Here is a 25108-nt window from a genome sequence, read left to right on the forward strand (position 1 = left end):
ATGCCAAACCATTTGGTTAGTTTAATTAACGTGGGGAAGAATGTCAGTCTAAGGCTTTGAATTAGTCGCTGAAAAGACTGTAAAATTTGCTTTTGGATAGCAGAGGCCTGGCCCTGGGTGGAAGAGAGAAGGAAAATTGAGGATGCCATGTCATTAAGTTATTTCTTCTTTGACCCTACCTAATCTGACAAGGGCTAGTGAACTCCAACTACTGTCCTGATCATTTTCTCCAGCTAGAGAGCACAGCAACCCCTCTGTGTTTCATATGCAGAAAGCATTGCAAATTTTGATTCTCCTCTTGCCCCTAACTTGCAATTATGAAAAAAAAAATGTTTTACAATCTTGTTCTAGAAACATTCACAAGAAAACATGCAGTTTTATCAGGGTGAGTTTTCAAGCTTCAAGATAATCTGTTGGGTTTTTTTTGGGGGGGTATCTTTCTTCACCTCTGCACCGTCTTGATCCTACCTAATACTACTTCCATCCAAATGTTAAGGGAAACAAAACTTGGGTGGTTTGTTTGTTTATTTTTGCTATTCTGCTAAAATCCATCTGGGGGATGCTTCATACAGTATTAGGGATTATGTTTGCAAATATATTTGTTGAAAAAAATGAAGGGTCCAGACAGAATTTATTAAATACATCCAGGCATCTTGCATATCACCCTGTAAGCAGGTGGAGCTTGGCTTAACAAATAAAATTGTTGACTGAATTGCTTTCTTTATGTGTGGCATTTTTTTTTTCTGTGATGGGGATTTATCAATACAGGATAATTAAAGTGCATTGTTGACCATACTTGTCAAGTGAAGCATTCTAGTTACCTTCATTTAATATACTTCCCAGGAAGCCAGTCAGATGACAAAACAGGAAAGTCTGTCTGTCTGTCTGCCTGTCTGTCTGTCTGTCTCTTTCCTTTTTCTCTGTCTCTGTCTGTCTGTCTGTCTCTTTCCTTTCTCTCTCTCTCCTGTCTGTCTCTTTCCTCTCTCTCTCTCTCTCTCTCTCTCTCTCTCTCTCTCTCTCTCTCTCTAAACTAAATAAACAAATGTTTTATATGAATGCATATGTCATTAGGATAAATAACTAATGGTGCCATTTGAACTATTTTATTCATTTTGAACTAGTTACCTGCTTTTCAGACTTCATTAAACTAAAGCCAGAATTGTTATGATCTGTTACTAGTAGACTATGTTATGATCTACCCTAGGGCTGATGCTATGTTTTGAACTTTTACAAACCCTGCATTATTGTTAGGCATTTCTCAGTCCTCAAGAGCACAGTTCAGATTTTAAAGCTAAAAACCTAGCCTAACATTGAGTTGTTAGATATAGAACACACATGAGCTAGTGGCTATTTTGCAAATGCTTCCCTGTGGCACAGGGAAGCCTGTGTTCAAAGATCTCACCAACAATTCTATAAGCCTATATCCTCAGCTGATTTGTTTTGTTTTGTAGCCAGAGAGTTTAAGCTAGGAAGAAGGTAATATCAGAGCTGGCCATATTGCCTTGGCCTCTCAAATTTTGAATTTTGAAAGAAATGGCATTGTATTCATGCAGATCATTTCTTTTGACAGAGTGGCAACTTCCCCAGGGTGGCACACTGTAACGTGGGCTCAGTGGATCCTCATGCTTTCATATGTTACAGCGGGAGCTTTCAGGAGTGACTTACTGGGTTGTACATCTGATTGAACAACTGCTCAGCTTGCTACATTGCAAAGGTAGGAAGGCATTGCAGCACAGACACGGAAAGAAGGAGAGAGCCAGAGAAACAGCATTAGCTCAGCAAACCCAGGGCTCGCACAGACGAGCTGCTCTTCAGAAAAGAAGAGATTTCAGTTTCTAAACATTCCACAGTGAAAGTGAAAGGCTCTAGGGAAAACAAATGTTGACTTTGGCTCCTAGAAAAGAATAGCTGAAATAAGAAATTTAAGGTTTGTGTTCCTTTCCCTTTCTCGAGTTAAATGCCCATGAAATAAAGAAAACTGTCCACTTTGGATGATACATGAAGTGCTGCCCTCCAGCAATGAATCAGAAGAAGTACTTTTGGCCAAGCCCACAATTTATTACCTGAACTTCCAAGATGATAATAATACAAGATTAATTAAATCTTATCATTGAATTTGTAGCTCTTCTTTGGTACTACTGTAAGTTTAAGTTTTCTATTTGGTGTCTAACTTAAACAGAGGTTAGGAAGCAGCAGGCTGACAGTAGGGATGTATTAGTAAGCAGAACAACACCACACTGATTTAAATGGGAAAAGGAAAATTCAATTCTGGAGAAAGAGGAAAGGGAAAAACAACAGTGTCATGTATTACCAGTTTCTACTGTTTCAATTTTGAATGGTAGCCTATTATGTTCCCAGTGCTGTAGAGGCTACACGGGCTCCGGTCAATTTTGTGCATAGTCAGATGTCCTAAATATTACTTGTAAATAGTGTTCTCAAATTATATTTATTAAGTATCTACACATTAATTTGAGGCTCAAGATTGAGGTCAAGGAGGTGAAATACTACAGTAACTATTATTTGGTATTAGGCTGAGACACTCCTTTATAGAGACAGGACACCTGTTTCTTCAACTTGAGGATAGCAAATGATGGTTTTAGCATGTCTTTTAAGAAAAGTCTCCTGAAGCATGATATTGTTCAGAAAACTGAAGGGAGTAAAAGTCATGGAACTTGGGATTGTGGGTCTTCTCAGCAAATTCCTAAAGACACAGGTCAGTTAACCTCTATGGCTCGAACCTCAAAAACAGTTCATTCAATAGACAATATGATCCATTCATCAATAATCAGGTTCTTCTCAATCCCCAAATAACTAACATTGGTGGATATACTTAATTTTTTGTACACTTACAACTAGTAATTATGCCTTACCTGGTTAGCACTGTTTACTGAACTCACTAAAATCAGTAGGATTTCCTTGCACATGAACAATTGATTATTATTTCTAAGAGTTTGAGATAGAATTCACAGAATCCCTTTTCTATATAGAAGCTTTTTTATCCTAAAATATCTGAAGGAGTCATAACTTGATATAAAAAAAAGTGTTAAAAATGACTATGTAGAAAACTTCTCCACAAATTTCTATGTAAAAAATAGTTTACTTCAGTCACGCATTATTAATAAGATAATAAGTTAAATCCCAATGTGGATTCCATTGTCACTGGCAGGCAAGGATTCTATTCAATTAAACACTATTAATTTATACTCTTATGAGTATTTTATGGGCAAAAACTACCTGTATCATTACAAATCTTGAGCAAAATACCACTGGGAAAATTCATGGTATATGTATGACACAAAATAATTATATTTTCATCTCTTCATTTAGTAAACCTAGTCTACTCACAAGTCACACATCTTTTCATCTAAAAGGAGCTGAAAGCACTCCTTTAAGCTTTTAGAGTTGCTTATTTTTCCTGGAGGAAAGGATGTATCTATATGTACATTCATATATAGATTGTGCTCTCAAGTATTTCATATAGAACTCATTTCTTCCTAGGGTGATAGATACGTGAAGTTTTAATGAAACCATCAGCAGAAATTAGAGACTACTTAAAAAAAAAAAAATAAAAACAAAAGCCACTTCAACCCTAAATTGAAGTCAATACTAGAGAGCCAAATGTAACAATGTAGCATCTGCAGGTTAGGCATGAAATATTTACATTATCATTATCTTTTTAAGTTCACTGTACTATGTGAAGATTGTGTAAATAGAAATAAGTTCTTTTTTCATGAATTAAATAATTCCCTATGGTAAGACAACTATATGTGTCACTTTAGTGCTGGTGACATTGTAGAAAACTAAAATGTCATCAAATACCATGCCAAAATGTTACGTGACCTGGTCTGGGACTTTCAGCAAATGGTGCTGACTGGGAGTCTGAGGAAAAGGTGTGCTGCCAGTGACGTGCTGGGCAAACCACAGGCAAACTGAAGCAGAGAAGGCCAAACTGCATAGGTGGAAATGCATGAAGTACATCGAGTCAGAGACTAGGAGACTACAGCCTCAAGATGTGAACTGCTTCCTTTGGTTACTAGAGGATTTCAAACACCAATGCTGAGTTATACTGACAACGAGCATATAGTGAGAAATCCTACACACAGAGCCTTGATCTCCGTGACAGCTCAGTGGAATTGACGGTGGGTACTCTCTGAGCTATGGGTATGTGTATGTTTGAAGTTCTCTTCCTACTCAGCACACTGTGAGTGAGGTAAGATTATACCAAGGCCATTTCCCTTTGCTATAGTGTTATATTTGAGCATATTTCACCATTACTAGGCTGTTCTATTAAGCAAAAAGCATAGTGTATTATAGAGCACAATATATTAAGAAAATATTTCATACACCTATGCATAAATAACCAAGTTGGTCTCCATCTAAATAATTTCAGATGGGCACTTGAAACCCTTTCACTCACTAGACCAGATTTCTGCTTAACTTAGTTAAAGTAAGGGAAATGTTAAGAAGATCCTGAAGCTGTGATTGATTTTTTTCTCAATTTTCTTGCCAAATTGTTAGAAAAAGATTTACTGGGCATATTTAACTTTATTTGTGTGTGTGTGTGTGTGTGTGTGTGTGTGTGTGTGTGGTGTATATACGTGTACATGACTGTACGGACCTGTACAGACATGTCAGCCAGAAGTAAGCATCATGTCTCCTTCAGCTGCTTCTCCACCTTTTTTGTTGTTGTTGTTGTTCTGACCTAGTGTCTCTTATCAGCCTGGAGCTCATCAATTAAGTAAATTGGGAAGTCAGAGAGTCTGGAGACAGACTCATCTCTGCTTCCCAGGAAGACGATCACAGGAGTATACCATGCCTGATTGTTCTTTACATGGGGACTGGGGGCTGGAACTGATCATTTTACCCACTAGCCATCTCTACAGCCCTGCTCTGTGTTCCCTGAGTATTAGTGAGTAGTCCTTCTTAGTGTGAAATTTCTCATGGTGATTTTCTAAAATCCCTGTGTGGTAAGCATGAAAGAGTTACATTTCAGTTTTATATTATGTAAGGTCATAAGAAAATAGAATACTTAAATGTTAAGCATTCAAAACAATTCATGTATAGATACGTGCATTGTCCACATCTCTGGCCATCCATGCCATCTGTCTTCGTAACTATAGTTAATAAATCCCTATTCTAGTGTGCTACAAATCACAATCAAATCTTATTATATGTTTTATTATATATTTCAATTCTTATCTCTTCTAAGTTTATAGGTTGTCAAGGGGAACAAAAGACTTCAACTAATAACATTATGAGTGTCATGTGAACAATGAGTGCAGACGAACCAAACAACATGGGGCGAGTCAAGGAACAATGCACAACCAGAAATGCACTCCACAACAATGTCCAGGTCGGAGGAAACAAGGGAGGCCACAGTGGAGAGACCTGCTTTCTTTTCCAAAGCCTTCTGGCTATCACAAGCCTCCTTAGGCAGTAGACCATCATTAATTCCATACAGATCATCATCCTACAGATGCATTAGGGGGCCGACTACTTTAGTGGATATCTAGAAACTGAGTGGTGCCAGAAACATTCTTGCCAAGTTGTATTACAAAAATGATCTACTTCTGAATGTTGTAAAAGTTTATCAAAATATGAAGAGATCTCTGGATTCTCTGCTTTGTTGAAAACATCCTCATTCACCTTTTCAGATAGTTTAGATTTTCCCAGAGAGCAATGGCTAGTTTTTATTCTTTTCATTTCTGCTACCATTTTCTCTTTTTCAAGTTTTTTTTTTCGACAGGAAAATTAAGCTAGGTTTTCAGATTTACAGACAGATTTGACGCAGACTTCTCAGGAATCAAATTGAGTGTTTAATTCTTTCATCAGCAGCTAACAAATGATAAGGGGTTCATTTATTTTGAAAAAGGCCTCTTCCTTAATCATTTTATAAATTCATTCTGAAATGAGCCCATTTATGCTTAGACTTCACTTACCTTTTTTAACTGTGCTTCCAATTTGCTACACTCCTCCTTCTTTTGTTCGATGGCTATTTCTAGAGATTTTAACTTGGAGTCCCTCTTCAGTCCTGCAGAGGCTAATGAAGATGCATGTTCCTTGAGGTCGATTAAACTCGACTGAAAGGAGGAGAATGCTCATAAGAAAAACATCACCATTTCTCCTAGCAAGATCATCAGTATATACGCACTGGTTCCCCACACAGCAATAAAATCTGCATTCAACAGAGAGGGGAAGCTTTACTAGGACAGTGACAGTGGCCTCGAGCCAGGAAACTCGAGTTGGCCAGCTTGCAAGATAGAAGAACATCCCATTGCAGTAGAATCCTTGGGACTAAATGGCATGGTGAATAAACGCAGTTTCCACATCTCAAAGTCACGTTAATGATCATAGTCCAAAGGTGATCTTTTAGCATCATCTCTCCAAACAGACACCCTGGGATCTCCATTTGTATTTATTGTAATTAAGCTGGGCAGACTCTGAGACAGACAGTAAAGAACATACTGACTTTGCTGCTTCTTTCCCAAGGGTAAATCAAATGTAAAACATCCTATTACATTTTATCAAATTCCCTTTCTTTAACAGAAACACATGACTAATTCTTCAAATATCTTCCAGCAAATCAAAGATAAAGGTATTTGAAATTTTAGGATAAAATAGACCCTAAGTTCTAATCCTTTGTAGTCCTGATTCAATAAATATGGTTAATATACTTAGATAAGGGGCTGCGAATATTGTTTAGTTATCAACATGCCCAGTATCCTAGAGCTTCCCTAGGATATATAGTTTGAATTCCAAAATCTAGAGAAATAAATACTTGAACACAGTTTTTACTATCTATAGGGGCAGCGTTCATTACCAAATAAGAAACAGCTAACAACGCCTACGGACTGAGATGTGTCTCTTGGGCCCTTTTCCGTCAACGCTGCAACATCAAGGGAGACAGGAAGCACACGACGCTCTTTCAGGAAATGGTGCTGCCTAACATGACCCAAGACTGTGTCCAGAGCACTGAATGTCCTTAATGATGGAGGGCATCACTGGCAGCACAAAGCTCCTCCACACGTTTTGAAGGACAGGTGAGTCCTGCTCATATTTCAAGGCAGCAAGCTGAAGCTCACATTCATTGTTAGTCTTGTCCAACGCCACTTAGCCATTAAAGGCAGGTTCAAGTCTCAAACTCAGGTCTACAACTCTGATTTCACTTCCACAGGAAAAATGAAGGCCCTTATAATCCAGTCATTTTTGTCAAAGTGAAGACATATTATCACCCGAAGTAAATTATAAGTTCCCTGAGAACTGCAATTCCATGTTGTTCTTTTTTAAATTGTAAATTGCCAGTTGGGATGGCCAGCTTTATTTTGGTTACACTATAGTTCCTAGTTATTAATCTAGGTGTTGTGAAGACATTTTCAGACATGACTAACACCTATAATCAGCTGATTTTAAGTTTTAAGAAGATTATCCTCTGTACTCTGGGTGGGCTTGATCCACCCTTTGAAAAAAAAGGTCTTAGGAACAGCACCCGAGGGAGAAGAAAGCCCCTTCACCCCCCTCCATGTGGATTACAGCAGCAGCCTGTCTGAGAGACTTCTGTCTACTCTTCCAGGTAATCACATTACATGTGGTAGGCTTGTCCAGCCTCCCTTAGAGCAGAAACCATTTCCTTTCAGGGAGTCCCTTAATTTAGTTAAATTTACTAGTCTGAGCCTGCTTCTTTTTGTTGTTGTTGACTTTTGTTTATTTGTTTTTTGATAGAACATTTCTTGCCAAGTGCATTCTCCAGGATCTGGAGATGTTTCTGCCACCGCCCATGTGACTGATGCTCAATCGTGCTAACACTGCTTAGGAAACCAACTCCATCTGTAGTTTCCACTTTGACAACTCACCAAGGTCTCTTTTCCACTAGCAGCGAATGTTAGGTACAAACCCTCAAACGGCACTTCCAAATCCTAATGGTGAAGAATTATTATAAATGAGAGCAAGGCTAGTGTGCTTCTGCCACATGCAAATGACAGATCCATCCAGTCAGAAGTGGCAGTGCAATGTGATGAGAGGTAGAACCAAATTCTTTATTGCCATGTCAAAGAAACAATCTCCTTTCTCAAAATCTAGCAAGCATCAATTTTAGGGATGAGAGACTGTGTTCTGGTTCCAGTTCCCTCAAAACTCCTCTTGCATCAAAGCTACAAGTCCCTATTTAGGCAGGGACTGTCGTTTGTGTAGAGTTATCAACACACAAGGGATGGGGTAGCCCTGGAAAGATGAGAGAGGTATCCATGGATCAGGAGGACCCAGCATGTCAAGGGGGCTTGAGCCATCCCGCGGAGACTGAACACTTGTGGCAGAAAGAAATCACTGTGGCAGGGACAGCTGAGGATAATGACACCAGGTAGGTAAGTTACACAATGGCTTCAGGCTCATCTCCATCAAAGCAGCCTCAAGAATGCTGCACATGTTATAGGCATCTTCTGGAACATGGAGACTGTAGCCCCAAACAACTGCCCCAGAATCCCCATGCAGACAAGTTCCTTAAAAATGCATTGTCTTACCATAAAAGCACATGTGGCACTTGTATTCTGTATTCATCTTTGCTATAGTATGAAATGGCTTAAGTAATTTATTGTAACATAGAAAAATAAGATTCCAGAAGAGTAGCTACATCTAGCCTAGAAATTTGTCTTTATTGTCATGTTCTCTAGCCCGGCAATACTGGGGGATTCATCTGAGAATTGCAGATGAATGCAAAACACCCCCCCAAAGCATTAATAAGTGGAGTTACTATTATTTTTGTTGTTATTGTTATACTGATGTTCAAGCAAAAAATAATAGTATCTACAAAAAAACTTCTCTAAGCCATACAAGTGTAGTTAGTAAAGTAAAACACACAAAAAATGTTTCTAGCAGTCACAAGTACAGCCAGCTGAATGGCAGTGACACACAAAGGTATCTTTGATGGAGGGAGACACTGGGATTGTTTCCTTGGAATTGAGGCAGCCTTCTGAGAGCAAGGTCACCATGTTCCCCAAGTCCTCACACTGAACTGTATGTTCCCTAATGAAATCAACCTCAACAAAAACAGGGTTTTTAGGACTGTGGATGTGGTACATTTGTTTTTCCAGACTCACCTCTTTCTCCGTGAGTTCAGCCTGTAAAGCATTGACCTTTTCCTTGAGGTCTTTGTTCTCCTTTCGAAAGGATTCTATCTCTTCTAGTCTTTCCCGGTCATCTCTCTCCCTTTGCTCTTTCAAGCGCTCTATTATTCTCTCCTGTGAGGCAAAAAAGAAAAAGAAAAAAAAAAACACAAGGCTGATAACTCATCAGCATCTATCCTTAATCATATTGCAAAAGAAAATATGAAATAATTGATGTAAAAGATGCTCTGTGATCCTCAACATGGAAACCTTAACATTGGATATATGAAGAGAGGTTATGTGTACACATATTTGTAAAATTCAATCAATACATAATAGCTTTTGACTTAACACAATTTAGCATTACCGAGTGACAAAGGAGTGTGTGTGTGTATCTGTGTGTCTGTGAGTATGTATCTCTATGTGTTTATGTGTGTATGTGTGTGTGCGTATGCCTCTGCATATTGTGTACATGCTTATGTATGTGGGTAGAGATATGTATAGACATACGTGCAGAGAAGATGCTGATATCTGCTATGTTCCTCATCACGCTCTACCTTATCTTTTGAGACAGGGTCTCTCATGGAACCTGAAACTTAGCTAGACAGCTTGGCCAGCTAGCTATGATTCTCCTATTGCTGTCTCCACAATGCAAGGATCACAGGTGCAAGCTGCCACACCCAGCTTTTTTATGGGGGCACTGGGTGTTGAAGTCAAGTCTGCATAGTTATGTAGGAAGCACTTTACTGACTGAGGTGTTTCTATTCCTGGAAGGGACAACAACAACAACAACAACTACTACTACTACTACTAAAGCTCTTATTGAAGCTTACATTGTGGCACAAAAATATATTTCAACTGATTGAAAAATAAAACCAGTGAAAAAATAAAAGCAGCGAAGAGAGGAATCATGGCACCCAAAGCATTCCTCTCTAATAACAGCAGGATAGACTGCTGATGCTCAAGTCATGGCTGTTCTTTCTGGGGCCTGGGAAATGCCAAGAGCACCTCTAGAGGAAGGGCCTCATCAAGAAGGCTCTTTGGTGGAATCCCTGAACAGAAAGGGGAAGAAGCAATGTGGGCTTTTTTTATCTTAACCCTGTTTCCTTGGCTTCTCCATTTGTCATAAAGGAGTTCCATTCCTGCTGATTCTTCTTGGCCCACACAGAGGACTACTGGGCAGTGCAAAGCTTGAGACAGAACTACCGAGCATGTGAGACAAGAAGCCTATGGAGAGTGGAGGGTCTGTTCGGTTGCTTGTTCTGTTTTTGTTTTTTGATGTGTCTGGACATGTGCTTCTTTCAAAGGTTTATTTGCAACCACTGGGAACTCCAGAACTCAGGCTTAGTTTAAGCAAAATGCAGACATCTCTTGGGCTGAGCGCTTATTCTGTGCCAGGAGCTGTCACATGTCCTTCTCATCGGTCATTATCACAACCTCAAGGGTGCAACTAGCATAACTGCTGACAGGGCAGCAGTGAGGCCTCTTAGAGCGCAGAGACTGATCCAAGGTGACCCAGCGTCTTGTCGACATAGACGGAACCAATAAAGAGAATGTGAGACAGAGGTAAACCTATCAGGGACGTGGCTTCTCCAGTGTGTCTGGAGATGACTTGCTGTTGTTTTCGTTTTTGGTTTTGGTTTCTCTCAGTGGCTTCTTGACAAACAACGGGTACTCCAGAACTCAGGTTTAGTTTGAGTAAGATGCAGATAGCTCCTGGACTGAGGACTTATTTTGTGCAAGGGCTTGTCACATGTGTTTAATGAAGAGAATGTGCTTAATGTGTCTGAATATTAGACGGTGATTTAAGATCCCCAGGAGCAACTGTGCTGGCAATGATAATAATGGATATATTTAATGATTTGAGGAGAAAAAATGGCTATTGTTATCTTGCCATTTTAAAGCATTTTAAGTATATTATTAGAACAGTGGGTGGCACAGAGAAAGTAGGTTTATTAATTAAGCATATTAATTTCTTCTTGATCCCAGCTATGGTCCTATTTTACTCTGTAAATGCAAGTGATAAGTAACCAGATGCTCGTGCGATCCACAAAAGAAGAAGTGGCCACAGTGGACTGTAAACCTCTCAGGACTTTTAACAACTTCAGATTACCAGGCCCTCTGAATTTTTCCTGCACTACAATCATCCATTCTACCACTTGGACCTCCCCATTCCAACCCACACATCAAACAGATGCTGGCGTAACATTTCTCAAGCTCCAAGGGGACCATGTCACCTCACTCTAAACATTCCAGAAGCCCTGCAGTCCGGTCACATTACATGTATTGTGATTTTTTTTTTTTTTTTTTTACGGTTTATACAGTTTTGATTTAAATCTATCCTCCCATCTTAGTCTTCCAAAGAGCAGCACTCGAGTCCCAGAGCTGGACAAACTGCCTGGCACCCCACACCACAGGACACTTTAAAACGACATGGAAGGAAGAATTCAAATTAGGGATCCTCTTGGCTTCAGAGCAAGGGTCATAAAATTAAGAACGGTGTTGACACTGAGAAGGTGTCAGAGTCATTTGGGAAGTAGGTAAGCTTGCTCTAAGCCCTGGGTACTGACACCTGCTCATGGCCGGGGCCAGAGAGACACACAGAGAACGAGAAGCAAAGCAAGCATATTATACATTAAAGGTTATTGATGATGATTCAGTACTATAACACACTCCTTCACTGATCACAAAACTAACTTAACTGTCAGATATACAGGAGCAGGTGTCAAAAACACGTGTTAAAAGGCCCTCGCATGCCAGGATCCACTTGATGAACAACTAACTTGCAAAAATTCTGACACCACATTCTTGTTTGCGTCCTGTTTGCCTTGGCACACACTCCTCGGGCACTCATCTGGCTCTGCACAGCTCTCTTCATGTTGTGCTTTATCACAGGGTAGGAACCACATTTCAGTGGCCTGGGACTCTGCTATCCAGCTTCCCTAATCTGTGAGGTGGTTCCAGCCAGGCTTGGCCAGAATAGCTTTATAAACACAGTGGGTTCAAGCTCTTGAGCTCTCGTGGGATATAATCTTAGCTTTCACCGGTGCTGGAGCTCAAGCCCAGCACAGCCCCATGCACACTAAGCAAATATATTCTACCACCATGCTTTGTCCCTGCCTAAGCAGTAGAATTTCGATTCAGTGAGCTGCATGATTTTGTATGCCTTCTACAGTTGAATGAGTTCCTGGAAATTAAAAAGCACTCCCCTGGTGCCATAATAAAGAGGAAAGAGTAAGCAGAGTCTGACATATTCTATAACAGGCCAAAGACAGCACATGGCTACTTATTAATGGCTGGGGACATCATTCAGCATAACAACACATGCCTAGAATGTGGAAGACCCTGAGTTAGATTACCAATGCTATAAAAGAAAAATAATTACTTATAAAACCACAAAAATTTATGAATCATTTTTTCTAATTTACTAAATTTTTTTTATACCATGTCTTATTTTAGAGCAGTGGTTTTCAACATGTGGGTTGTGACCCCTTTGGCAAACCTCTGTCTCCAAAAATATTTACATATTTTGTGAATCATAACAGTAGCAAAATTACAGCTATGAAGTAGCAAGGAAAATAATTTGTGGTTGGGGGGGGTGTTGCACAATCTGGGAAATGTATTAAAGGGTCACAGCATTAGGCAGGTTGAGAACCATTGATCTACAGAGAGGATTAATTAAGTGTGAGTAAATATGGAATTTGTCAGGGAAAAGCTATATAAGTTTACATTATGATGTCCTTATAAGTACAAAGATCAGAAAGTTTAAGTCTTTGTGATGCTTAATCTTAGCTGGCAGTGTGACAGAATTGAGCCCCACCTCAGAGATTAATGAAGCACACTTCTAGGTAAACCCATTTCCAGAGATGATCAGAGTGTGAGGGTGCTGGCTTAATGTCTATATTAATCCTTCATTGGAATTATAATACGACAGCATTATTAGGAAAAAGAGAAAGCAGAAGGTAGACTCTATCTGGAGGAAGTAGGGGTGTGTCTCTTTGGGGGAGCATCTTTCCTGTATTTCATTTCTCTGCTTCCTCGCCACCACAATGTAAGGAGCTCTACCCCACTATGCCTTCCTCCCACGATGGATTGACAAATATGAAATTGTGAGCAAATAGATCATTCTCCCCTTCAAGTTTTTCTGTTAGGTCACAGCTATGGAAAAATAATTAATGCAGCTCCATCCCCTCATTTATGGGCTAGGTGGCCTTGGGTGAGTCATCCAGGAGAAGCAACAGTCTCAGCCACAGCGCAACATAGACAGGATGGAAGTGACTTCCAGGAGTGACCATTAGCATGTGTCACAATTGGTTAATGCTGCCTACCCAGTCCAAATACCTCGTTTCTAAGAAACTTACTTTACTTTATTGAGCCCAAGTCCTATCTTCAAAATGGAGGAGCAGTATTATAATTAGTGTTACTTGGCACAATCTAAAATGGGAGATGGGTCTGCAGACATGCCTATGGGGAATTATCTTGAGTCTATCAATTGAAATGGGAAGACCCTTCTTGGTTGTGGGGAGGAACATTCCTTTAGCAAGGAATCCTGGATCATATAAAGAGAAGAGAACAAGTTATAGCTTATCTGTGAGCATTGTTCCCTTTTTCTTATTGTGGATAACATGACGATACTTTGGCTCCTGTTACCTTGACTTCCTGACCATGAAGGACTCAAAGTAATTCTTTGTCCTTGAGTGGCTTCTGTAAAAGTACTGTATCCAGGAAAAGTGCCAGGAAAAGAAACAAAGGGATAAATTGGTGGCTCTGTTGATATGACAAACCTATGTGGATAATATAGGCCTCTGGGGTTTTATAACTAGAACATGGATGAATTTGAAACTATAGGACAGAAAAGCAAGTGCATGTTGGAAGTAGAACTTAATAGGTCATTCTGGTGGAATTTTGGAAGACCAAGAACACTCAGAGAAATGTGTACTGTGACGGCTCTGTGATTTCAGAGGGCAACAAGAAACTCTATAACGAACTGGGAAGGGGGTCATGTGTATGATTTTTGACTGTGAATATGGTTTTTGTCCTGAGAACTTGAGTCAAGCTGAATTTAATGATAATGAACTAGACTGTCTGGCACTGGAAATTTGAAGACAAGAGAGGATTCAGGTAGAGCATGGCTATATTTTACTTGACTTATCCAAATCTATAGTTTAAAAAAAAAAAAACTTTAAAAAGATGGGCAGAAAGTTGTAAACACTGTATAGTTTGTGGAGGAGAAAAAGAACTGAACTTTGCAGCCAAGGTGCTAGTTGAAAGAAAGAGGGTAATTATTAAAGAAAAATGTGTTGTTCTATAGTAGACCAATAGAACACAGATGCATTGAGGGCAAGACATGACCCACTGAAGGCTCTTGTGAAATTGTGCACTGGTGTGAAGGGGAAGGTCTGGACTGAAGGGGAAGGTCTGGACTGAAGGGGAAGGTCTGGACTGAAGGGGAAGGTCTGGACTGACAGAGAGCTGCTGAAGAAGTTTGCTGTTCCTGATATGCAGCTGCCTGGAGATGTGCTTCCCCAGGGGCAGGAACAACTGGTACAACTCTCTTCCAAGAGGGCCAGGCTCCACCCTAAGTTCGCAGAAGGACTGGGCATCATCATTGTTCTAGTTTCACTTAAGCTTAAAGTTCCATGTCAGAGCCCATTGTTTTCAGAGTAAAAACAGCAGGTCATTACATACCCATAATCGAGCCCAGAGAGAAATGAATGTGTGCTTACTAACTTGCTCAGCTTGCTTTTCTCACTCTAACACAGTTCAAGGTTCAGCCCTTGAAATGGTGCCGCCCATACTCCGGCCGGCTCTTTCCACCCCAAGTAAGCTGAATTAGAGAAAGAATATTCCTCCCCGGCATGCCCACAGGCAAACCTGATCTAGGTAATCTCTAATGGAGAGTCTTTTCTCGGATGATTCTGGACAGTGTAAAGTCGGCTACTAAACTAACAATTGTATTCATCCATGTGGTTTTCTGTTTGTTTGTTTGATTTTTCGAGACAGGGTTTCTCTGTGTAGCTTTGTGCCTTTCCTGGAACTCACTTGGTAGCCCAGGCTGGCCTCGAACTCACAGAGATCCGCCTGCCTCTGCCTCCCGAGTGCTGGGATTAAAGGCGTGCACCACCACCGCCCAGCTCATCTATGTGTTTTGAAGGCATAAAAGAATGAGGGGGTCATGATGACCATATGAGGTCAGGCAATATGTGGGAGCATCAGAGTCTCTGTAAAGAGGCCCTCAGAGGACTGCATGCAGCTCTGAAGCTGAAGACCAAGACATTCTGGAAACTCCAGGATCCCGGAGACACCAAGATGGGGTGTACTCCAAGGAAAGTTGCAGACATGGAATGGAAAACAACCCACAAGATTATATGCTGGGGGCAGCAGAGCTAAAGGGGTGGGCCTACCAAAGCTCATTGGAAACCAAATGATCACATTATGTGCCATAGATGCCCAGGCATGGAGTGGGAGGATCTGGTGCTTTCCATGGTGGGTTTTGGGGTAGGTTGTTTGTTGTTGTTGTTTTGTTATTTAAGTATAACTATTCTTGTGGCTGCTTCTTCCATTTTGGAATAGGAATGCTGTTTACTCTGTGCCATCATTCCTGAAAGTATGTACTTTGTTCTTCGCACTTCAGAGACTTGTAAAGTGTTTGAACTGTTAAAGCTGAGTTCTCATGTTGGACTATTTTACATCATAACACGGTCAAGAACTTATGAAGACGAAAGGTGAAAAGTTATAGCTTACAAGTGATGTATTTGGGGTCCAGTTGACAAGGGTGGAGTTCTGACAGTAAATGTTCATTGCCAGCTTGACATGACATAGGATCCCCAGACAGATGAGCCTGTGGGCGTACATTTGGGAGATTTTTATCTTGATTATACTAATTGATAGGGAAATATCTATTTTATTTGTGGCCATGAACAGTGTCTGAGCGGCACATCCTGGGTCATTAGTATGAGAGCTGATTGCATGGCTGCATTTGGAGCCCTCTTCCTCTGACTGTCAGCATGGGAGCAGCTGCTCCTAGTTCCTCCCAACTGGATGTCCCTGCCATGAACATGTACCGGGAACCAGGAGCTAAAACATAATTTTTCTCCCTTAAGTTACTTTTGTCAAAGTACTTTACCACAGCCAACAGGGAAAGGAGCTGGGTGGGAAATCGGTGTTTCCCCAGAGTATCAGAATCTCTGGACATGCTTAAAAATTACAAGTCACTGGGATTCACAGCAGAGTAACAGAGAGAACAGTGTTGTTAAAATACTATTTGGATATAACCAAATGTTTCAGACCTAAAGGAAGAAAGTTAAATATTCTAGTTCTGGCTTTATTAGCTCCTTTTCAATGAGTTTTCTGTGCTTTTGCAATATACTAGTATACTATTTCCAGAATCTTTATAAAATTCTTCCCAAATAAATTCTTCTGTATTAGTTTTTATTGGTTATCACAGTGAAAACCCCAAAGTGAATAGTAAACAGACTTTGCAACTGAACAAGCTCAGAAGTCAAAGCTTGTACACTGGGTGATTTTACTGGGCTTCAGTATCTTCATTTTTAAAGTCAGTCTTGAATTGTTGTCCATGTTGCAGAGTTCCCAGCCCCTGACAAGGGTTAACAGTCCTCCCTGTATTCCACTAAACCACCTGACCCATTGTGGTTCCGCCTGCTCCTTCTGGTTCTCTAGTTCAGATGCTATGAACCCATGATTACAAATCTACAGTCTCAATAATCCCCTGTCTAGGCGCTTCCAAAAGAGGCACAAATTGGAGGTCGGGTAATTAAAGGTGCAGTTGGGTGACTCAGTACTGAGGGAACCTGTAGCAGAAGACTGGCTTCAGTCTGTGACCAGGAAGCCAAGGGAGGAATGGCCAGACTCCCATAACCTCAGCTCTCCCTCTGATGCCCCCTTAGGCCTCAAAGGAAGAACTTAACAGAAGGATGTCTTATAAGTGGGAACGTTTTTGGCTTTAAACTCAAGGAAATGAAATAGCACCCCCCCCCCAGGGGAGGGGGCGAGGGAGATAAAATCCTGTCAAGAATCCATGACATGGAATTTACATGGAATCTCTATAAGTCTATGAATTTTAAGAAAGAAATCAAGAAGGAGGAAGGTACTAACATATTACCCAAATATGCAATAGGAACACATAATTTTAATACTCTTTGAATAATTCCACTTTTTTATTTTTATTTATTTATTTTTTGGTTTTTCGAGACAGGGTTTCTCTGTATAGCTTTGTGCCTTTCCTGGAACTCACTTGGTAGCCCAGGCTGGCCTTGAAATCACAGAGATCCACCTGCCTCTACCTCCCGAGTGCTGGGATTAAAGGCGTGCGCCACCACCGCCCGGCTAATTCCACTTTTATAAACAAAATTATTACAGAGAACTCTGGAAATAAACTTTCCGTGTTGAAAGAGTATCTTTCCCTGAAATATCATTGTACTAAACATTCTTATAGATTCTCAAATAAAATTGTATAACCTTACAGTTTAATCTTCAACTTATAAACTTATAACTTTAATACAGCCTTGAAGACTACCTCATCTACAATCATAGCCCTTTCCTTTACCTTCCAAATACTTATTGTATGCCACAAAGACCAAGGAAGCTGGATGACGCACACTACTCAAGATTTTCTGTCAACAGCTTCGATGGTTCTAGTATCCTAGATTTTTCATGGTAGTCCCTATGATTCTGAAGTTGCAGGATAAGTCATGATTAAGACTACAGAGGCTTAGGAAACTAATGGACTACATTATCTAATTGTTTCACTCAGCAGAAGATTTGAAGTCCTAAAAGGGAAAATTACTTGTGAGGAAGGACTGGGCCCATACATAGCACTGTGCTATGTTTATTGTATGACATTCCCCAAAGAAAACTCCATATCACAACAAGCATTGTGGACATGTTATATACAGTGCTGCAGAGATGAAAATGGTAAGAGAGAGGGAGAAAAAGTATATACAACTTTACTTAAACATTTCACCTTCTAAATTTTCTTCATTTCAAGCTGAATTTGAAAATAACGTCAATAATGAGCCTAGAACCTGCGGTGACACACGGTAAGCCTAACCCCCAAATAAACTCTCCTTCAGAATTCTCTGTGAGAGTGGGGATTTCACCCCTCCTCACCTCGCCTCGCCTCGCCTCTCCTCTCCTGTCCCTCCCCACCCCATCCCTGCCGTGTGTAGGGGGGCTTTGCACAGCACTTGTGTGGAGACCAAAGGACAATGACAACCTTAGGTGTCGGTCCTTTCTTCCACCTTGTTTGAGACAGGCTGTCCTGCTGGAGCCTGAGACAGCTGGGGTTCCCGTCGCTGCTGCCCATCTTGCCTCTGGAACACAGGGGTTGTGGACATGCACTACTGAGTCCAGCTTTATGTATGCTGTGAGGCTGCAAGCCTGTGAGTCCCCATGCTTGAGCAGCATGCACATTACCCACACGGCTGTCTCCCCAGCCATCTCAGAATCACTGAAGAATTTCATGTGCGCCTGTGCAGGCACTAGCTCTTGTACAGGGAAGAGTCAAGAGCAAGGATATGATGTGGAAATTTACCCATAGACACCGTATCTGCAAGAGTTGCAGTGAATGGATGGATTAACTCAAGCAGAAGAAATTTCCTAGAGATCATTTTCATAGTTAGCAAACACCAGAATGGTCTATTTGTCTCATGGATTTCATTCTTTGATTCATTAGTTCTTTTGTTCATAGTAATCCTTTAAGTGATAGTCAGAAATAATGCTTCAGAATGACTTCCAAAAAGAGTAAAAATTCAAGTTTTAAGAAACTTTCTTACAAGGCCCTGAGAAAGGTTAATACCTGACTTCTTCCCAAACTCCTTATTCTTCATTCTGCCCTGAACCTATGGTCTTGCAGAAGGACTCATGGCTCATCCCACATCCATCAAGTCTTTCCGTAAACATCATTTTCCTGTCTCTAACTTGGCCATAAAACCCCAGGAGTCCTATACTCCTCTCTGATTTCTTTTCACCTGTAGAAAATAACACCCTCTGAAAACTGACATATGCCATTATTCATCATTTTCTGTTTCTCCTTCTCCTTCATTAGAATGAGAACTCTGTGAGAGCTGGGGCTTTCAACCATTCATGTTAGGGTGGAATATTCAACCAGTATCAAGTATCTACTGGGGAACCCCCTAAGGTGTTCTGCTAGGCCCTGGAGATGGCAAACTAAAACACACACAGAGTATGTTATTTTGCTTTGGGGTCCAGTATAAAGAGGGAGCTAATCTCATTAAAACAAAAGCATGAAGAGTTGAAATTTCAATAAGAATTTGTGGGATTATGTTGTGCAGAATGGGGGCACCAACATGGTGTCTCTATGGAAATGATTCATAAAATAATAATGACAACTAGAATCTTTCTCAACTGCTCTAAACACATTATCTCCTCATCATAACATAATCCACTAAGGTGGGGACTTTTATTACCCCAATTTCACAGGTAAAGAAACTGAGGAACTCAGAGACTAACTAATTCACCCCAATACTGGACCTAGGATTTGAACTCACACACCTATCTGCCAAGTTTACATTCTTGACTATTGTATAATACAACCTCTGGGAAGATGCAGGAGAATTAAATCTGCACATAGGAAATCACATCCTAAGCAAGTAAGAGCAAATGCAAAGTGGTGGAGGCAAAAGAGAGCAGGACACACTTGAAATTTAGAGGACCAACAAAGCTGGAGCATAGAGATGTAAGGAAGAGACGAGCATGAGGCAGAGGTTCTGTCCAGAAAGGGTCTTATCAGGAGGATAGGCAACCCTATTGGGCAGGCTAAGAGTTTTATCACCAAAACTTTAACGACTAGCTAGTAGATGCTTTTTCAGACAGCCAAGGATGATGCTGTTTTTGAGTTTCACGAGGATGCCCATGGCTGCAGTGTGCCCAGTCTCCTGGCTGGCATGAAAGTCTGGGGACCAGTTGGGACTGAAGCCAGTGTAGGGATGGGGAAAAGAAGATATATTTGCAGGCACTTGGGTCAACTCCTCCCAATTCTGTTTCTCTAAATTCTGAATCCCTGTTCTGATTCAGGCTAAACTCACCTTTTCCGACAAGGCCTCCTCCAGGGTGGCCAGAGCAGTGTCCGTGTTGCTGGAATCTGTCTGCAAAGACTTCACTCTGTCTTTCAGGTTGGTCAGTTGTTTGTCCTTATCCCTAAGTTGTTCTTGCAAGTTTTCAATCTAGAAATAAAGAATACACATTTTATAAGTAATCAAAGCCATGATTCTTGAAACCATCTCTTGTTTTGTTTAAGATCTGATATTATGATCATCGTCAACATCATACATTTGACTTAGAATCAAGAAAATCTTGATACCTTAACCCATTTAATGCAATTTTTGTTATTTATAAGCAGAATTTTGCTCTCTATGCAAATTCAGGCCCCATCAACATTTAAATAGTATTATTTCTCTATGTTTCTACCCATTTTACCATACTCTTAAGGTTCAAGTCCATACACCTTGCCACGGTGAACCAGAAAAAAACGTTCCCACAGGATTAATTCATTCACTGAGCAGACACTGAGCGGGTGCTCATTCTTTACTAGGAAGCCTATTGTTATTCAACAGAGCCCACACAGTCATTCACTTACGCCTTTATTCAGCAAGAAACTTCATGATATAGCAAATGTTGTCAAGTGGCTGTTTCGAAGTGACCACATGAAAAGCCAAGTAGGTTATCACCAGCAGACCGTTAATGGGAAGGACTTGTGATAGAAGTCATATGCAACAAGTGCTAAACACTCCATTTGGCAACTAAGTCATATGCTGGCAACCAACCAGCCACTTTCATCCAGTATCTGCCTCCCGAAATAAACACAGAAAACAGCCGATTATAAGGTCTGCCTGGCAGCGGCAGCAAGGACCTTCCCTAGGCATTACGCCCATTATCATTCATGTTTTTATTCTCTGCTTTCAAACCATGTATTTCTTATCTAAGGGTTTTTTTTAAAGCCCACTATGCAAACAATTTATTCGTATTAAGGGTTTTAAAATGACAAGGAAAAAAAGCAGTACAACTCTAAGATAAGTCCATTCAAAATATTTGCATTCTGCACCCAGCTTTCTCAGGGACTCATTCCAACTACATGCTCCACATTGTGCTACTCAAGAAACTTCTGTGATTACTTGATTCTTTTCATATAAATCTGGAATGGCCATGTAAGTAACATTGGCAGTTGTCATGGAAATGGAGAGAAGACAACGATGGTGACAAAGAAGGAACCACTATAGATCATCCAAACAGTCACCAGGTGTGGTGACTCGTACTGGTAATGGGAGCTAGGAGGCAGGAGCAGAAGGCTGTCAGAAGTTGAGGATACCCCGGGACATATAGTGAGTTCCAGACCAGCCTGTGCTACAGAGTGAACACTGTTCCAAAACAAAACAAAATGGAACTCTAAAGAGAAAGGCAATTGGGCTAGAGAGATGGCTCAGCAGTTAAGAGTGTTGACTGCTCTCCCAAAGGGCCCTGGGTTCAATTCCCAATACCCACATGGCAGCTCACAACTGGCTATAACTCCAGTTGCAGGGGATCTGACACCCTCACACACAGAAAGACAGACAGACAGATAAGGCAGGCAAAACACAAATGCACATTTTTAAAAATTATTAATAATAATAATAATAATAAAGCTGGATAGTGGTGGTCCACGCCTTAAATCCTAGCACTTGGGAGGCAGAGGTAGGCAGATCTCTGAGTTCAAATCCAGCCTGGTCTACAGAGCAAGGTCCAGGACAGCCAGGGCTACAGAGAGAAACCCTATCTTGAAAACCCAGTGGAGGTGAGGAAGAGGCAATGATGCATCTACATCTGAGTCGACAGGACCCGGCCTGGGCTAATGGACTTTTCCAGTGTTCCAATGCATCTGAGCTAATAAAGCTAATGAAACTTTGGACAAGGTTGACTGACAGATTTAGAATAGGGTGAATGAACATTTATACCCAAGAACATCCCAGTTTAAGAAATGTTGTATAAACACCTCAAGAATAAGTCTTGGACTAGGGAGATGTTTAGTGGCTAAAAGTGACTGCTGTCTTAAGTGTGAAGATCTGAAGTCAGATTCTCATAAGCATATAAAACCAGATGTGGTAGTACACATCTGTAATCCTAATGCACCTACAGCAAGACAGCAGCAGAGACAAGAGAACTCCCAGAAGCTTGTGGGTCAGATACCCCGCATCCTTAGTGGCTAAGAACAGAGACTCATTCTCAAACAAGGTGGAAGGCAAGGAAAGATGCCTGAGGCTGTCATGTGAGTTCCACATGCATGCCATTGCATGCTTGCACATACAGATACAACACACACAGACACACACAATTTTTGTAAAAAGGAGACTTAAGGGGCTACACAATACAGAACAGTGTAAAGAATCGAGTCTTTTAATAACTTTTGTAAAACACTCTATAAATAGACACATGCACCTGGAAGTAAAAAACCATGAAAGGGAAGCAGCCTCAGAGAACTAGCAGAGCTTCTAGTTCCCATTGGTGGAGGCTTCCACAATCTCCTGCTTAACATTTCAAACCAAGCAGGGCTTACTGTTTTTTAAAATATGATCGTTGGTGGTGCTGGTGGGGATGGTATAGCAGTTAAAAGTACTTGCTGCTCTTGCAGAGGATCCCAGTTCAGCTCCTAGCACCCAGGTCAAAACCACCTATAATTCCAGCTCCAGGAGATCAGTTACATTCTTCTGGCCTCTGTGGGCATTTGAACAAACACGGCATATACTCACAGAGACAGACACACACACATAAAGATAAAAGGAAATCCTTAAAACCTGGCCAGTGAGATACATACACACACACACACACACACACACACACACACACACACACACACTATATCTCTAATATATATATATGTGTGTGTGTATATATATATATATATATACACACACACACACACACATATATGTCTATATGTACTAAAGATGGTGAGATTGCTCAGTGGGTAAAGGCACATGCCATCCAATCTGACAACCCGAGTTCAATTCTCAGGACACACTTGGTGGAAAAGAGAAACAACTCCTGAACCTCTATACATATGCTTGGTACAGGCATGTCCACACACATACAAAACTCACAAATAAATACATATAATAAAATAATTTAAAATACAAAATACACAAGTGAATAATAAACAAACACTACGAATTACTAGCAAAAATAAGTCATCCATGTGCTACAGTTTGGGTATAATCTGTCTCCCAAAGGTCCTTCTGGCATGTGGGGCCTCAGGATGCTGAAGCTGAGAGGTGTCCAATGCTTTGATAGGAGGTCACAGAAGAAGGTGGTGATGTCATGGAGGCTTTACTTGACTGAGTCAGTTCCATCCTCATGGATGGAATTGGTATAACTGGACTCAGTTGGTTCTCCCAAGAGTGGTTTGCTACCAGAGAGCAAGCCTGTGCCCTCCGCCGGTCAGCTGGCACTGTGTGACTCGACAGATTCACATGCTCCCTGCCACCTGCCAGGATGTGCTGCCACCAGAAGATGATGCTTGTGCAATGCCATCAAGCATCCAGAACTGTGAGCTAAAACGATTTTTTTCTTTTATACAGAAAGAGTCATCACTACACCAAATAGACACGTCACATCCAGTTACATGCAATGAAATTGCGAGGAAGCATTTCAAATCCTGATTTCACTCAATTGCAAACTAAATGGGAACATTAGAATCTGAAGAGGGAAAAGGCATAATATAAAACAATTCAACACTAACTTTGTAAAATGAAGTTCTTGCATAGAGCAATATACATACACACACACACATATATTTATTACTAAGAATTTCATTTGACAGGAAAATTTTATTTTCTTCCACATTTTCTGTATCTTCCCATTTATTTTCCTTGAAGACAATACACAAAATAAAGATAATTTCAAACCAACTACAAAACATCAAAAGGGTTTTAAAATGAGTATTGAAGTAGGTTTTACTTCTTAAAAAGGCTTGTTACATGAAGGAATGTTCCCTTTAAACTTCAAAGAAAAATAAGTTCTTCTTGAAAATTAAATTTTAGGAGGCTGGCAAATGTAAACTTTTTTTTAATCTACTAGAAACTTATTATACACCTTTCTCTTGTTCTCAAACTGCTATGACACCAAAAATGTCTGGGATCTTTTTTTTAAAGTGTGAAGCTGCACAAAGTTCACACAGCAGGAACTGGGCAGTGAGCAAGCTGAAAACGAGGGTTAGGATCGGGAATCCCGGGGCAGCTTTTAAGAATTTTCATATTTACCAAAAATGCAATCCACCTTGGAACACAGAGAACGCATTTGTCCCTACGACTCTTGGAGTAAGAGGCAGGCCTGCGCACCCCAGGCCCGAGAGGCAGGCCTGCGCACCCCAGGCCCGAGAGGCAGGCCTGCGCACCCCAGGCCCGAGAGGCAGGCCTGCGCACCCCAGGCCCGAGAGACAGGTCTGTGTACCCCAGGCCTGAGAAATACCACACTTGCCATTGAAGAAAGTTGTTTCTGGTCACAGCACCCACAACAGTAACCATACTGTGTGTCTGAAGCAAGAGCTGCACTTTCAGAGCTGATCCCTGGAGAGCAAGGAACGGGCAGCTTTCAGACCCCAGGGATCACACGGCAATGCTAACCCTAATAGATTTTAGCTAACTTTCGAAATTCTGCACTCCAAGACTGTCTACCAGAGCCCTTCACTCTCAGCCAGTCAGGCAAGATTCCAATCTATAGGGCTATATGATTTCACTTCATGTCCTTTGATGGTTCCCACTTTTCTCAAGGCCCTTCAAGAGATGGTCTAAGAGCCAGAGCTAGGACTGTAGCTCAGGGACGCAGCATTTGTCTAGCAGGAGTGAGAGCCCAGGCTCGAGCCCCAGGACTGCTAGAAGAAACAAAAGAGGACTTACTTGCTCTCCCACCACGCCTGCACTGGCTACCATTCTGACAAACCATGCTGCCAACTCCCAGGAACAGACTCCATCTTCCCACCTGGGTCCGCCTCCTGGACTTGGAAT

The 25108-nt window shown here is 41.0% G+C and overlaps 1 protein-coding gene across 25 annotated transcripts in view; it reads right to left on the reverse strand.

Annotated features, from left to right (window-relative positions):
- The window catches only part of Erc2 (ELKS/RAB6-interacting/CAST family member 2), an 893602-nt gene that overhangs the window by 450099 nt on the left and 418395 nt on the right, over window positions 1-25108 (reverse strand). For 19 of the 25 annotated variants that reach the window (XR_003735931.2, XR_003735930.2, XM_028882478.1 and 16 more), the window contains 4 exons: window positions 20162-20299; window positions 9090-9230; window positions 5940-6080; window positions 1666-1701 (listed from right to left, as the gene is read on the reverse strand). Coding sequence is in view for 23 of the 25 variants with exons in the window: in XM_028882478.1 (XP_028738311.1) it covers window positions 1666-1701; window positions 5940-6080; window positions 9090-9230; window positions 20162-20299 (456 nt within the window). In the remaining 2 variants the exon portion in view is untranslated. The remainder of the gene's footprint in view (window positions 1-1665; window positions 1702-5939; window positions 6081-9089; window positions 9231-20161; window positions 20300-25108) is intronic. The other 6 variants (XM_028882471.1, XM_028882463.2, XM_028882460.2 and 3 more) reach the window with 1 other exon arrangement.

Source organism: Peromyscus leucopus, chromosome 9 (genome assembly GCF_004664715.2).
Source record: "Peromyscus leucopus breed LL Stock chromosome 9, UCI_PerLeu_2.1, whole genome shotgun sequence".
Taxonomy (NCBI): domain Eukaryota; kingdom Metazoa; phylum Chordata; class Mammalia; order Rodentia; family Cricetidae; genus Peromyscus; species Peromyscus leucopus.